This window comes from Bufo bufo, chromosome 7 (genome assembly GCF_905171765.1).
Source record: "Bufo bufo chromosome 7, aBufBuf1.1, whole genome shotgun sequence".
Lineage (NCBI taxonomy): Eukaryota > Metazoa > Chordata > Amphibia > Anura > Bufonidae > Bufo > Bufo bufo.
This window is the reverse complement of record NC_053395.1, coordinates 153,019,231-153,032,573: the sequence shown is the minus strand read 5'-3', so window position 1 is coordinate 153,032,573 and position 13,343 is coordinate 153,019,231. Positions and strand designations below refer to the sequence as shown.

Sequence of the window (13,343 nt, the reverse complement as noted above, 5' to 3'; positions counted from 1 at the left end):
TAGTATACAAGAAGAAAGATTGTTACACCACCAGGAGCAAAACTGTAACAATGTAGTTACATGACAATAATCTGCATAACTAATCATATGCTAAATAGTTGCAAGTCCAATTTATGTATGAGATAGCCAAGATGATTGTCTATAAAGTGATGGTAGTCTCACATTCGAAGCCGTAGTGGATGGTGAGATATGGAGCCTGAAAGTCAAAGGTTCAAAACCTTGTTACCCTTTTGCTCATCAGTGTACATAGCATCACACAAAAAAAGTTTTAACTTTAATCATTGAAAAATTTTCCATTTTGAATGCTCTCCTAAAAGAAGAATTGCTTTAGTAAAGTTCTTTTAAAATGGCTGTTGAGTATGTGAGGTCTGAAGAATAAAGGACATACAAAAAGCAGTGTGGGCTAGCACCAGTCTATCCACCTAATGGGACCATATGAGGCAAAAGGATAAAGTCCAAAAATCCTCAATGTAAAAATAGGAATCACAGAGTAGAGCCCTCAAGGCTGCTACACCAGGACTATATGAAATAAAAAGTTTTGGAGACCTCTCGATTTGCTCTGTATATGTTGCTGATCTATATCAGCATGAAGAATGGATGCGATCGCAAGACAGTAAACATTCAGAGACTCATGCTGCACCAAGTTCATCCCCGTGTTATTATAGGGTGATGATTGACATCCACTGGAGAAAACGGCTCTGTGTCAGCCACGAAGTAGCACCCTCGGTGGCATTACTTTGAAATAACCACTACGTACTTATAGAAGCCTACATTCTGAGAACAAAGTTGAAAGACACTGAGAAGGTTTTCCATGCTCCTACTTTTACACAGAAGGAATTTTACTGGGATTTCCGAAAAAACTCTGTTGACACTAGCTTCTGGTGTTCAGTAGTGGTTTCTATTGGCCTTTCTGGTAAAAGGCTGCAACACTACTCTTCCCATAAAAAATACAGGAATCTCAACAGACCCAATTGAAACCAATGGGGATTTGTCTGCATCAGTTTGAAAACCGATCTGGCATTGTAGTCATATTGCTATTTTAAGCAATTAGAACACATAGTAAAAGATCTGTCACCTACATACAGTGTGGAAAATAAGTATTTGATACACTGGCGACTTTGCAAGTTTTCCCATGGAGAGGTCTGTAATTTCTATCGTAGGTACACTTGAACTGTGAGAGTGACAGAATCTAAAAAAGAAATCCAGAAAATCACACTGCATGATTTTTAAATTAATTAGCATTTTATTGCAAGAAATAAGTATTTGATCACCTACCAATCAGCAAGAATTCTGGCTCTCACAGACCTGTTAGTTTTTCATTAGGAAGCCCCCCTACTCTGCACTCATTACCTGTATTAATTGCACCTATTTGAATTTGTTACCTGTATAAAATATACATGTCCAAACACTTAATCACACTCCAACCTCTCCATCACAGCCAAGACCAAAGAGCTGTCTAAGGAAACCAGGGACAAAATTAAGGACTTGCACAAGGCTGGGATGGGCTACAGGACAATAGGCAAGCAGCTTGGTGAGAAGGCAACTACTGTTGGCGCAATTATTAGAAAATGGAAGAAACACAAGATGACTGTCAATCTTCCTCGGTCTGGGGCTCCATGCAAGATCTCGCCTCATGGGGTAAGGATGATTCTGAGAAAGGTCAGGAATCAGCTCAGAACTACTCAGGAGGACCTGGTCAATGACCGGAAAAGAGCTGGGACCACAGTCTCAAAGATGACCGTTAGTAACACACTACGCCATCATGGATTAAAATCCTGCAGGGCACGCAAGGTCCGCCTGCTCACGCCAGCACATGTCCAGGCCCGTTAGAAGTTTGCCATTGAGCATCTGGATGATCCAGAGGAGGCATGGGAAAAGATCATGTGGTCAGATGAGACCACAATATAATTTTTTGGTATCAACTATCAACTATAATTTTTGGAGGAAGAATAAGGATGAGAACAACCCCCAGAAAACCGTCCCAACCGTGAAGCATTGGGGGTGGAAACATCATACTTTGGCCGCATTCACACGATAGTGGTTTGGTTCCACATCCAAGCCGCATTTTTTGCGGGTCGGATGTGGACCCATTCACTTCAATTGGGGCACAAAATATGCAGACAGCACTCCGTGTGCTGTCTGCATCCGTTGCCCCGCAAAAATGATGGACAACAATAGGACATGATCTATTTTGCGGACAAGAATAGGCATTTCTATAATGGGCCGCCCGTTTCGTACATTGCAGAACACACAAGGGAGCCATCCGTGTTTAGCGGATCCGCAATTTGCAGACCGGAAAACACGGCACGTTCGCGTTCACGAGACCTTTTCTGCACAGCGGAGGACTGCACCGTATTGAAGGGAGGATGGATGGGGCCACTCCTTTCCTCAGTAAAAGCATTGAAGATGGGTCTTGGCTGGGTCTTCCAGCATGACAATGACCTGAAACACACAGCCAGGGCAACTAAGGAGTGTCTTCGTAACAATCATTTCAAGGTCCTGGAAGTGGCCTTGTCAGTCTCCAGACCTGTACCCAATTAAAAATCTTTGGAGGGAGCTGAAACTCAATGTAGTCCAGTAACAGCCCCGAAACCTGAAAGATCTGGAGAAGATCTGTATGGAGGTGTGGGCCAAAATCCCTGCTGTAGTGTGTGCAAACTTAGTTAAGAACTACAGGAAACGTCTGACCTCTGTAATTGCAAATAAAGGTATCTGTACCAAATATTAAGTTCTGTTTTTCATGCAATAAAATGCTAATTAATTATTTAAAAATCATACAATGTAATTTTTAGTATTTTTTTTTTTTTTTTTTTAGATTCTGGTCTCTCACCGTTGAAGTGTACCTACAATAAAAATTACAGACCTCTCCATTCTTTGTGGGTGGGAAACTAGCAAAGCCGCCAGTGTATCAAATACTTATTTTCCCCACTGTAGGTATTCTGAAAGGTTATTGATGTAAACACATTAAAGTAGCTTGAGAAATTATCCAAAGAGGCTAAAATTCTACAAATCACGAGACAAATAGTTTTAGATTCATGTTTTATATTTTTTATAAAGCTTATTCTATGATTTACATATATTCTTATTAGGCCTCCTGCACACGACCGTTTTTTTTTACGGTCCGCAAAAACGGGGTCCATAGGTCCGCGATCCCTGACCGTTTTTTCGTCCGTGGGTCTTCCTTGATTTTTGGAGGATCCACGGACATGAAAAAAAAGTCGTTTTGGTGTCCCCCTGGCCGTGCAGAGCCAAACGGATCCGTCCTGAATTACAATGCAAGTCAATGGGGACGGATCCGTTTGACGTTGACACAATATGGTGCAATTGCAAACGGATCCGTCCCCCATTGACTTTCAATGTAAAGTCAGGAGTCCCTTTTATACCATCGGATCGGAGTTTTCTCCAATCCGATGGTATATTTTAACTTTAACTATGTTAGAATATACTGTCGGATATGAGTTAGATCGTGAAACTCAAATCCGACAGTATATTCTAACACAGAGGTGTTGCCGTGAAAAAAAACAGAAAACGGCACAACGGCCACAGGTGCACACAACGGTCGTGTGCAGGAGGCCTTACACTGAAAAAAAAATGTTTGTAATGGTATTTGTTGATAATACTTTATCTATGGGAATGCAATAATAAAGTTTCCTAATCAATGAATATACTGTACTTTCAAACACAGTTCACAAGTTCTAAGGGGAAAGGTGGAGACACAATGGAGTACATACTCATACCTGACTGCAGCTAATCGCAGGGGGCAGTCATGTACACAGTTCTTTTAGTATATTCTAACCTGAAGGGTCCCCATCACCATGGGAACGCCTCTGTGTTAGAATATACTGTCGGATCTGAGTTTTCACAAAGTGAAAACTCAGCTCTGAAAATGCTTTTATGCAGACGGATCCGTCTGTATGAAAGTAACCTACGGCCACGGATCACGGACACGGATGCCAATCTTGTGTGCATCCGTGTTCTTTCACGGACCCATTGACTTGAATGGGTCCGTGAACCGTTGGCCGTGAAAAAAATAGGACAGGTCATATTTTTTTCACGGCCAGGAAACACGGATCACGGATGCGGCTGCAAAACGGTGCATTTTCCGATTTTTCCACGGACCCATTGAAAGTCAATGGGTCCGTGAAAAAAAACGGAAAACGGCACAACGGCCACAGGTGCACACAACGGTCGTGTGCAGGAGGCCTTACACTGAAAAAAAAATGTTTGTAATGGTATTTGTTGATAATACTTTATCTATGGGAATGCAATAATAAAGTTTCCTAATCAATGAATATACTGTACTTTCAAACACAGTTCACAAGTTCTAAGGGGAAAGGTGGAGACACAATGGAGTACATACTCATACCTGACTGCAGCTAATCGCACCTTGACACTTGTCTCAGACAAGCCATTCACAATCCGGTCCATCATATGCTCAGCCTCAATGATCTGGAGAGAGATGTTAATGCAGCATAAATAGCATCATGGATGTCATGCGTGTCTGCAACAGATTCTTATTCACCTTATGAGGATATTGCATGAAATTTCAAGATATGAATTCATATCAAAGGCGCACAAAAATTCCCTTACTGATCTCTACTACAGCTTTATGGCATTTATTCTTTTTTCACTTTTTTCGCCAGTTTAGCACAATGAACACAATCTACTTATACTTGATAAACCAGTCAATACGCAAAGACTACAGTAAGCCAGCTTGAATATGTAATTTTCCTTTCAATTACACAAGTCACTGCAGTAAGATCTGTGTGCGTTTGTGTGTGGTAGGTTCTAGCTACTGGACTCCCACCAATCTCAAAACCATTGGAAAGGTCAGAAACAGGAAAAAAAAAAATCCTCAAGTCTGTTTCCCACAAATGTGTTTGGTCTGGAAAACGCTCCCTGTGATGATTACATTTCTGGGACTGAACACTGCTCCAATGATTTATGATGCTGTGAGTTCTGGTGTACTCATGTCATTATGCGAACACAGTAGAGCAGTCCAAGGTCAGGCAGGAACTCACAGCATCATAAACCATTAGGCTCCATTCACACGTCCGCAATTTCCTTCCGCAATTTGAGGAACGGAATTGCAGACTCATTCATTCCTTTGGGGCATAGAATAGGCATATTCTATTAGTGCCGGCGATGTGCGTTCCGCAGAATGCGGAACGCACATTGCTGGTGTCATTGCACAGTACGGACGTGTGAATGGAGCCTTATGATGCTGTGAGTTCCGGTTAGAGAAGTGTTTGGTCCGGGAAATGAGGCCATTACACAGAGCGTGTCTCCCAGATTGAATATGCTTGTGTGAAACTAGCATTACATAGAAATCAAAAGCACAATAGGAGAACAAAATAGATTGAAATACTGTTTTCAGATTTTGCAAAACAGTTGTTTTTTAGTCAAATATTTGTCAGTCCATCAGCTTGCATATGATAAATAAAAGTCTTTGGCAGATAATAACTTGATACAGATCAATCAGTATATAGATGGAGGGGTATACATAATGAGAGGTGATTGCGTAACAATGCCAGTATTAACGATCACATTGGTTGAATGAGCAGCCCTGTCCTATGGAGGTGGAGAATGGAGATCACACACTATTTCTAGACCTGATTTGTAATTTAGCTGCTGTAATGAGATGAGTCGGGAGGCATCTCCTGTGAGGCTTAGGTGAAGGAGAATCTAGCCATAAGAGAATCGTCTCCCCACATAAAGTGATCAGCTTATAGCAATTCTGGCGTATAACGTCTCCAACCTCCTTCCAGAAGGTTCGGATCCCTGCGCACCCCCACCAAATGAGAGAAATGGTCAAAAGGGCCTTTCCACATCTCCAGCATTTGTTAGTGGAGCTATATCCTCTGGAGTATAGAAAAGCAGGGTTCTTATACCAGCGGGTGAGTATTTCATAGGAATTCTCTTGTGTACGAAAGCAGCAAGAAAATCTGTGTGATCTAAGTAGTAATTGTTTAGCTTCCGCTGGTGAGAAAGCTCTGCCTAGTTCTTCCTCCCATTCTTGCATGAAAGGTAGGGGATCTGACTGTGCTGGGGTAACTAGGGCTTCATAGGTCCTGGATATTCCTTTTCGAAGTGGCTTATCAGCTATGGCTTGCTCAAACCAGGGGAGGAGCCGAGGGTGGGAATAAGTCTGCAGAAATTTGTGACATATCGATCAGAACTGGTAGTAATGCAACCTCTGTAACCAAGAGACTCCCAAGATCTCTTCTAAGGCTGGGAGAGAGGGAATCATACCATCAATGAGCAGCGGGGAGATGGGAAGCTCCATCTTACGCCAAAACTCTACTATGTATTTCATTTTCAAATCTGAGAGCAGATATGGTAAGTACTAAGAGGCGAGGGGGAGGGAGCAAGCATTGGGGATCTGCGTTGCTTCTGCCAAACACCAAGCATTCCTCTAGTGAGAGGGTTAGAGATATTTTGCAGGCAATAAAGATGTGTAGTAGCCTACAGCAAAATGATGAACAGAGGTATCTAGAAGGGATTTCTCCAGTTCTGTTGAGAGTAAGTGGGTTTTTGGTTGAACAAACTGACCATCTACACATCTGAATGGCTGTATAGTACCGGCACCTCCAAAACCCTTGAGGAAAGTAAGATATCTGTAGGATATCCTGGGTAGAGAACCTACCCAGAGAAAGTGAGAGAACATATGTTTTACAGTGGTAAAAAAGGAGGGGGGGGAGGTGAATTGGTTTGCATGAGATATAACAACTTTGGCATGATAGAGGTGGTAAGAATAGTTTTTCTACCTAGCCATGAAACATAGGGGGGATTTAATATTCTGAAGTTGCGCACAGACTGAGGTCAAAAAGGGGTTGATAATTAAGGGGATCACTAGAGAGGCGAACTCCTAAATGTGTGATGTGTGGGAGCCAGGCAAAGGGGCTAGGGCATGGGCGGTAGACACCTCCAAAGATAATAAGGATACATTTAGCACCATAGATTTGGCATAGTTGATCTTGAAATTGGAGGAGTATATTCCAAATTGTTGCAAAAGGGAAAGAATATGGGGAAATGCTTCAGTAGGGTTAGTAATGAAAAGGAGCAGATCATCTGCATATGCGGCTGTGGTATGTTTTCTGTGAAGAATGGAGAGTCCCCGAATATGCTCATGCTGAAGAATAGCTTGAATCAGGGGTTCCATACAAAGAACAAATAACCTAGGTGAGAGGGGGAATCCCTGTCGTGTGCCGTTAGATATAGGGAAGGGATGTGATAACGAGTCATTTATTTTAACTCTAGCAGAGGAGTGAAAATATAAAGAAAAAATAGATTCAATTCATCGAGGGGGAAAGTGAAATATATATACTACTGCCTCCATGTACAACCAGTCAATTCTATCGAACGCTTTTTCAGCATCTGTGCTGAGGAGAATCAGCAGTATATTGTGACATTTTGCATAATGAATGCAATTGAAGACCTTAGTAGAATTGGGTTTGCCTTCTCTAGAAGGTACGAAGCCAGCTTGTTCAGCATTGATCAGGGAGGGGAGCAGCGATTGGACCCGATTATCTAAAATCTTTGCCCAGAGCTTCACGTCACAATTTAGCAACGAGATGGGTCGGTAACTGCTGCAGAGAGAGTACTATCTTTCCTCTCCTTCGCCAAAACCAAGACATGTGCTTCAAGTGCCTGTGGAGGCAATGAAGAGTCGGTTTGTAGACCGTGACATAACTTTTGGAGGTAAGGGGCCAGCACAGAAAATAACTTTTTAAAATACACAACAGGAAGGCCATCCGAACCTAGGCTTTTAACTGATGGGGTTGACTGAAGGGCCAATCTAATCTCTGGTAATGTCACCGGGTCTGTCAGGGACGAAAACTTGGTGGTGTCAACCGTGCTTAGGGAGAGTGAGTTAAGGAAATATTGGATACTCGATAATCTGGTTTGTCTATCTGAAGTTGTTTCTTCGGCTGTGTGGTTGTAAATGGTACTGTAAAACGTTCTGAACTGCTCAGCTATCTGCTCTGTCTTGGTGAGGGAGGCGTATAGCATCTATGGTAGTGGACGATTTATCAGATTTAACCAACGCTGCCAATGCCATGTACCCGCTTCCCTCTATACCCGTGGACATAAACTTTCTGTTTAGCATACATCAGGTTTTTAGCAGTACGGGTATTGAGTAAAGACTTCAACTGAGAGCGAAGATCCCTTAGATCATCTTGATGACAGAGGGCCATAGATTTTTTCCCCATTTTCTCCAGGGCCGCAATCTGGGTTAGTAGTGAATCGAATTGCTTATTTCTACGTTTTTTAAGTCAGGAACCCAGAGCTATGAATTCTCAACGAATATATGCCTTGTGGGTTTCCTAGACCGTAGGAAAAGGAACCTCCCCAGTATCGTTAGTTTAGAAGAAGAATATCAGTTTGGAACAAAAGCTTGTGAGTATCTCCTCGCTGCCCAGCCGGGTCTCATTTAGTCTCCAAGAATACCCCCTCCTCCCCAAATCCAGCAAGTTACATCTCAGTGTCACCAATGCGTGGTCTAAAACATTGATATTCACTATATCAGCCCTAGAGATCGAGGGTAGGAGGGTTTGAGAGATCAGCAATTAGTCAAGTCTCTGATGGCTACTGTGGACTCGGGAGTAGAATGTGTAGTCCCTGTCACACGGGTGCATTATCCTCCATGCAGCTATCAAATGCATTGTGGCCAATAGAGATTTCAGCTGTCTAAGGTGGTGAAAGAAGAAAATCGCTGAGCGCGAAGTGGAGGAGCCCTGATGGGGATCTAGCGTTAGGTTGAGGTCACCCCCCACAATCAGGGTGCCCTCACCGAACGCCTGAAATTTGTGTAATGTAGCCACCAGCCAACTAACCTGACAAGAATTGGGTGCATATAGATTTGCTACGTAAAGTAGTGTGTTACCTACATAGCCCTTTAAGAATATAAAATGTCCATCACCATTTGTTTGGACAGAGCGGGAGAGAAAAAGGAAACCCTCTCTTTAGGGCAATACTGACCCCTCAGGAGCCATGGGGACCATAACAACTGTGGTACCATCTATCAAAATAACGGTGGGAGAGCGCTGGGTGAGACTTTAAATGAGTCTCCTATAAAAGTGCAATCATGGGTTGATCTTTGCATAATAGCGACAATACCAGAGAGCATTTCTAAGGCACATTCAAACCCTTGACATTGAAGGAGCTTACTACTAAGTCAGCTATGACCAATTAAGGAGGGAAGGATGCGTGTTAGAAACCGCCATCAAGGATGGCGGAAGCCTAATGGTGGACCGACCCTGACTAGACAGTGCAAATAGGAACACAAACAAGAACAGAGTTAACAGTTGTGAAAGTGTACATAGCAGCACATATATCGGAAGCCTCCAGTCCAAAAACTGGGGACAGAAGCGATACTTGTTGAGGGAGACCCCAAGCCATCTCCAGTGCCATGTCGCAGAGAGGAGGTGGTCATGGGGGTGCAAATTCCAGCACATACAAGCCTAGACAGACATAATATCTCAAATTGCCGATGAACAATTCAGCTACATTATTATATTCGAGAAAGGGGAAAGAAAAAAGATAAAAGAAAATAAAAAAGAAAGAGAGAATTATAATGTTGAAGTGATAAGGAGATTAGAGTCCTCGTTAGGATATCGGTGTAACAGCAATCTAGGCATAATGGGCAAATCTGAGAAAAAGAGAAAAGCATAAGTCTCACCCGGGTTGCGGATAGTGCAGGAACCTTCTCAAGAAGGTCAGCTGCCACTTCTCAGCTTCAGGCAATCGGGGAATATCATCTTCCATAGGGATGGTGAGCCAAGAAGGTACTTTTATGGGTTGGAGGCCTAGTTTCACCCAGGCCCCTTGAAGGTCCTCCGGCGTTCGGACCTGGATTGGCTTGCCATCCTTCAGTATCGTGATTCCAAAGGGAAACGACCATCTAGCAGAGGTCTCAGCACGTGCCGTTTCACAAACGTGGTGGCCGAGATGTCTTGGTACAGGGCCACGGCAGCTCGCTCGTGCAGAAGGTCAGGTTTAGAGCCGGCGGCTCTTAGGAGATCTGAGGTATAGTTGTAATTAAGGAGCCGGCAGATTATGTCTCAAGGTGGGTCACCCGTGCGGGGTTTAGGGTGTGAAAAGCCCTGTGTATGTGCTCGATAACAATGCCTTGAGCACGTTCAGGTCCCAAAAGGGATCCAAAGATGATGGCCGCAGTGTGGTGTAGGGTTGCTGCAAACGATTATTTTAGCAATCAAGTATTCTACCAATTTTTTTTACGAATAATCGAGTACTCTAATAATAAAAATTAATTAGACTGCTTTCCTTTATAAAAACTCACCAGACCCCCTGCCATCAGTCCCCAACACCCTTCGTTCACCCCTGTGCGATCAGCCCAAGTGCATTAGTTCCCCCCAGTGCCATAAGCTCCGTTCCCCCAGTGCCTTCAGCTCTCCCCCACCCCAGTGCCTTCAGCTCCACTCAGTGCCATCAGCCCCTCCATGCAATCCATTGCCATGTCCCCCACTCCCCCAATGCCTTTATGCCATCCATTGCCATGTGATGTCCCCCACTGCTATCAGATCAGCTCCTCCATGCCATGTCCCCCACTCCCTCAATGCCATCAGATGAGCCCCTCCATGCCATGTCCCCCACTCCCCTAGTATCATCAGCCCCTCCATGCAATCCATTGCCATGCCCCCAATCCCCCAGTGCCTCCATGCCATCTACTGCCAATTACCATGTCACCCACTCCCATCAGATCAGCCCCTCCATGCCATGTCTCCCACTCCCCGTGCCATCAGATCAGCCCTGTCATGCCATGTCCCCCACTCCCCCAGTGCCATCTGCCCATTCATTGCCATGTCCCCCTCCCCCAGTGCCTCCATGCCATCTATTGCCATGTCCCCCTCTCCCAGTGCCTCCATGCCATCCATTGCTATGTCCCCCTTCCCCAGTGCCTCCATGCCATCCATCATGTCCCCCACTCCCATTAGATATCAGCCCCTCCATGCCATGTCCCCCACTCCCCCAGCGCCATCAGCCCCTCCATGCCATTGCCATCCATGTCCCGCCGCGCCATCAGCCCCTTCAAATCACAAGTGCCCCCTTTAAATCACCAACATCATCCCCCCCGCAATATTCGGGCCCCTGCTAGTGCTAACTTTATACTTACCTTTCCTGGCAGTGTGCTGACATTGAGTCCACAGGAGATGGACCGAGTCTTCTTCCCAGCATGCACTTTCCCTTGATGCAGAGGTTTTGGCACCGGCTGCAGTTTTCCTGGTTCGCAATATAATTAAAAGCAGTTTTCAGCTGGTGTTGTTGTTCTAGGAACTTTTGGCAGACCACTCTATCAAAGGCGAGTATGAAGGACTGCACCGTCTCGATGTTGTCAACCCATTGCCCCATCTGACGGAGGTCAGACTATTTCATGAAGCTTCTTCATGACCGAGGAAATGGCTTGGAGAATGGTCTGCTTGATAAACGCCCTTGAGACCGCTTCTGAGTCTTCTGCGCCACCCGCAATAATTGTGCTCAGCTAGGCTCTCGACTCCTGAGTCCTCTGTTTGTTCAAAGTCCAGTGCGGAAAGCGGTGCCATCTTGGCTGCTCCATCTGAGGGAGCTGGATGGCGCTTTCTCATAAATGTATCAATGTCTTGTTGACTTTGCAAGCTTTTGGGGGTACCAGTGGCGTCTCTGTAACGGTCTCTGCCAACTTTGCCCATTATGTCCGGAGGTGAGGACTCCAAACGCTTAGGCCAGCAAGATATAGGAGAGGAGCACTAACTCATGCAGCCATCTTCCAGTGCGCCAGACTCCGACCCCCAAAACAGTTGTTTTTTTTATCTTTTATGGAACATTAAACTAACTTGTAATATATATTTTTTTTATTATATAGTATACCCTGTGTAGTCATCAGAATCATGAATTGCATAACACTATGCATAAATTATAAAGTTTTAACAAAAGCATAAGCAAATGTTACACAGTAACATTAGTTGAATTACCCATTTTATGTACTCCAGGGTAAAATCAAGATCTACGACATCTTGTGTTCAGTTATAATTATTTGCAGTCTCTCTGTCAAGGACAAAGGATACAAGCAGCGGCATAGTTATAGGAGTGAAGATGTAGCAGTGATAACCGATGCTTGCCAAATATGACACCACTAATATAAAAGGGCAAAGGATAGGTAGGGAAGGGTCCAGGAGTTATAGTTAAAGCAAACCCGTCATACTGAAAATTCAGTGCAATCTGCAGGCAGCATGTTATAGAGCAGAATGAGCTTAAAGGCTTCTGTCACCCCACTAAACTAATTTTTTTTTTGTGTACTTATAATCCCTATCCTGCGATATATCTATACATTATGTTATTAATCATTTTCGTTCAGTAGATTTGTCAAAAAACATACTTTTATAATATGCTAATTACCTGTCTACCAGCAAGTAGGGCGTCTACTTGCTGGTAGCAGCCGCAAAAAAACGCCCCCTCCTCCTGTTGATTGACAGGGCCAGCCGCGATCTCCTCCTCCGACTGGCCCCGTCAGCATTTCAAAAATCGCGCGCCTGTGTTGATTCGGCGCGGGCGCTCTGAGATAAGGAGGCTCGCCTCCTCAGCACTCCCTCAGTGCGCCTGCGCCGATGACGTCACCGAAAGAGAAGACGTCATCGGCGCAGGCGCACTGAGGGAGTGCTGAGGAGGCGAGCCTCCTTATCTCAGAGCGCCTGCGCCAAATCAACACAGGCGCGCGATTGACAACCTTTCCTCTATGGCTGTGCATACAGACATAGGTCTCAGTACTAATAGAACCACCCACTGGACTCCTAATCCCAGAATAAGCAGAGATTTAAAGGAATAAATGAGAAGTTATACTAGGACTTTTCTAACAAGCTCAACTGCTTGTCAATCCATTCAGCCCCTCCAGCGCTTTAACATACTGCAGCTTGAATTTCAGTTTCATCGTGACACTTTCGAGTGAAGCCTCTAAAATCAAGTTTCCACTGTTACTTGAAAATGTATGTTTTTGAACTCGTAAATGTAATATTGGAAATTGAAAAAAAAAAAAAAGGAGGACTTTTGGATGATGTCGTTTCCTCTTCCGTAATTGTTAAACAAAAATTGTTCTCTGGGACTTTTACACTGATGGTCTATCAGTATCAGATTTGAGGGGGTAAGACTCCTGCTGCCCCAAACAACTGTTCTGCAGTAGCCATTACAGTATAGGCCTTTATTTTATAAATCCTGAGAACCCCTTTAACTGCGGCCAGCTACTTTCTATAAATGTGTGGAAATGTAAAAATATATAAAATCAACCTCTTTAAAACAACATAGGTAACAATGTTGAGTCAAATAACAGATGTTTCCTAACCTTTCATTGT

General features: G+C 44.0%; 1 protein-coding gene across 2 annotated transcripts in view; it reads right to left on the bottom strand.

Moving 5' to 3' along the window:
* Positions 1-13,343, bottom strand: part of ARMC8 (armadillo repeat containing 8) — a 113,586-nt gene that overhangs the window by 27,848 nt on the left and 72,395 nt on the right. For both annotated transcript variants that reach the window (XM_040441695.1, XM_040441696.1), the window contains one exon: positions 4,367-4,449. In XM_040441695.1, the coding sequence (XP_040297629.1) occupies positions 4,367-4,449 (83 nt within the window). The remainder of the gene's footprint in view (positions 1-4,366; positions 4,450-13,343) is intronic.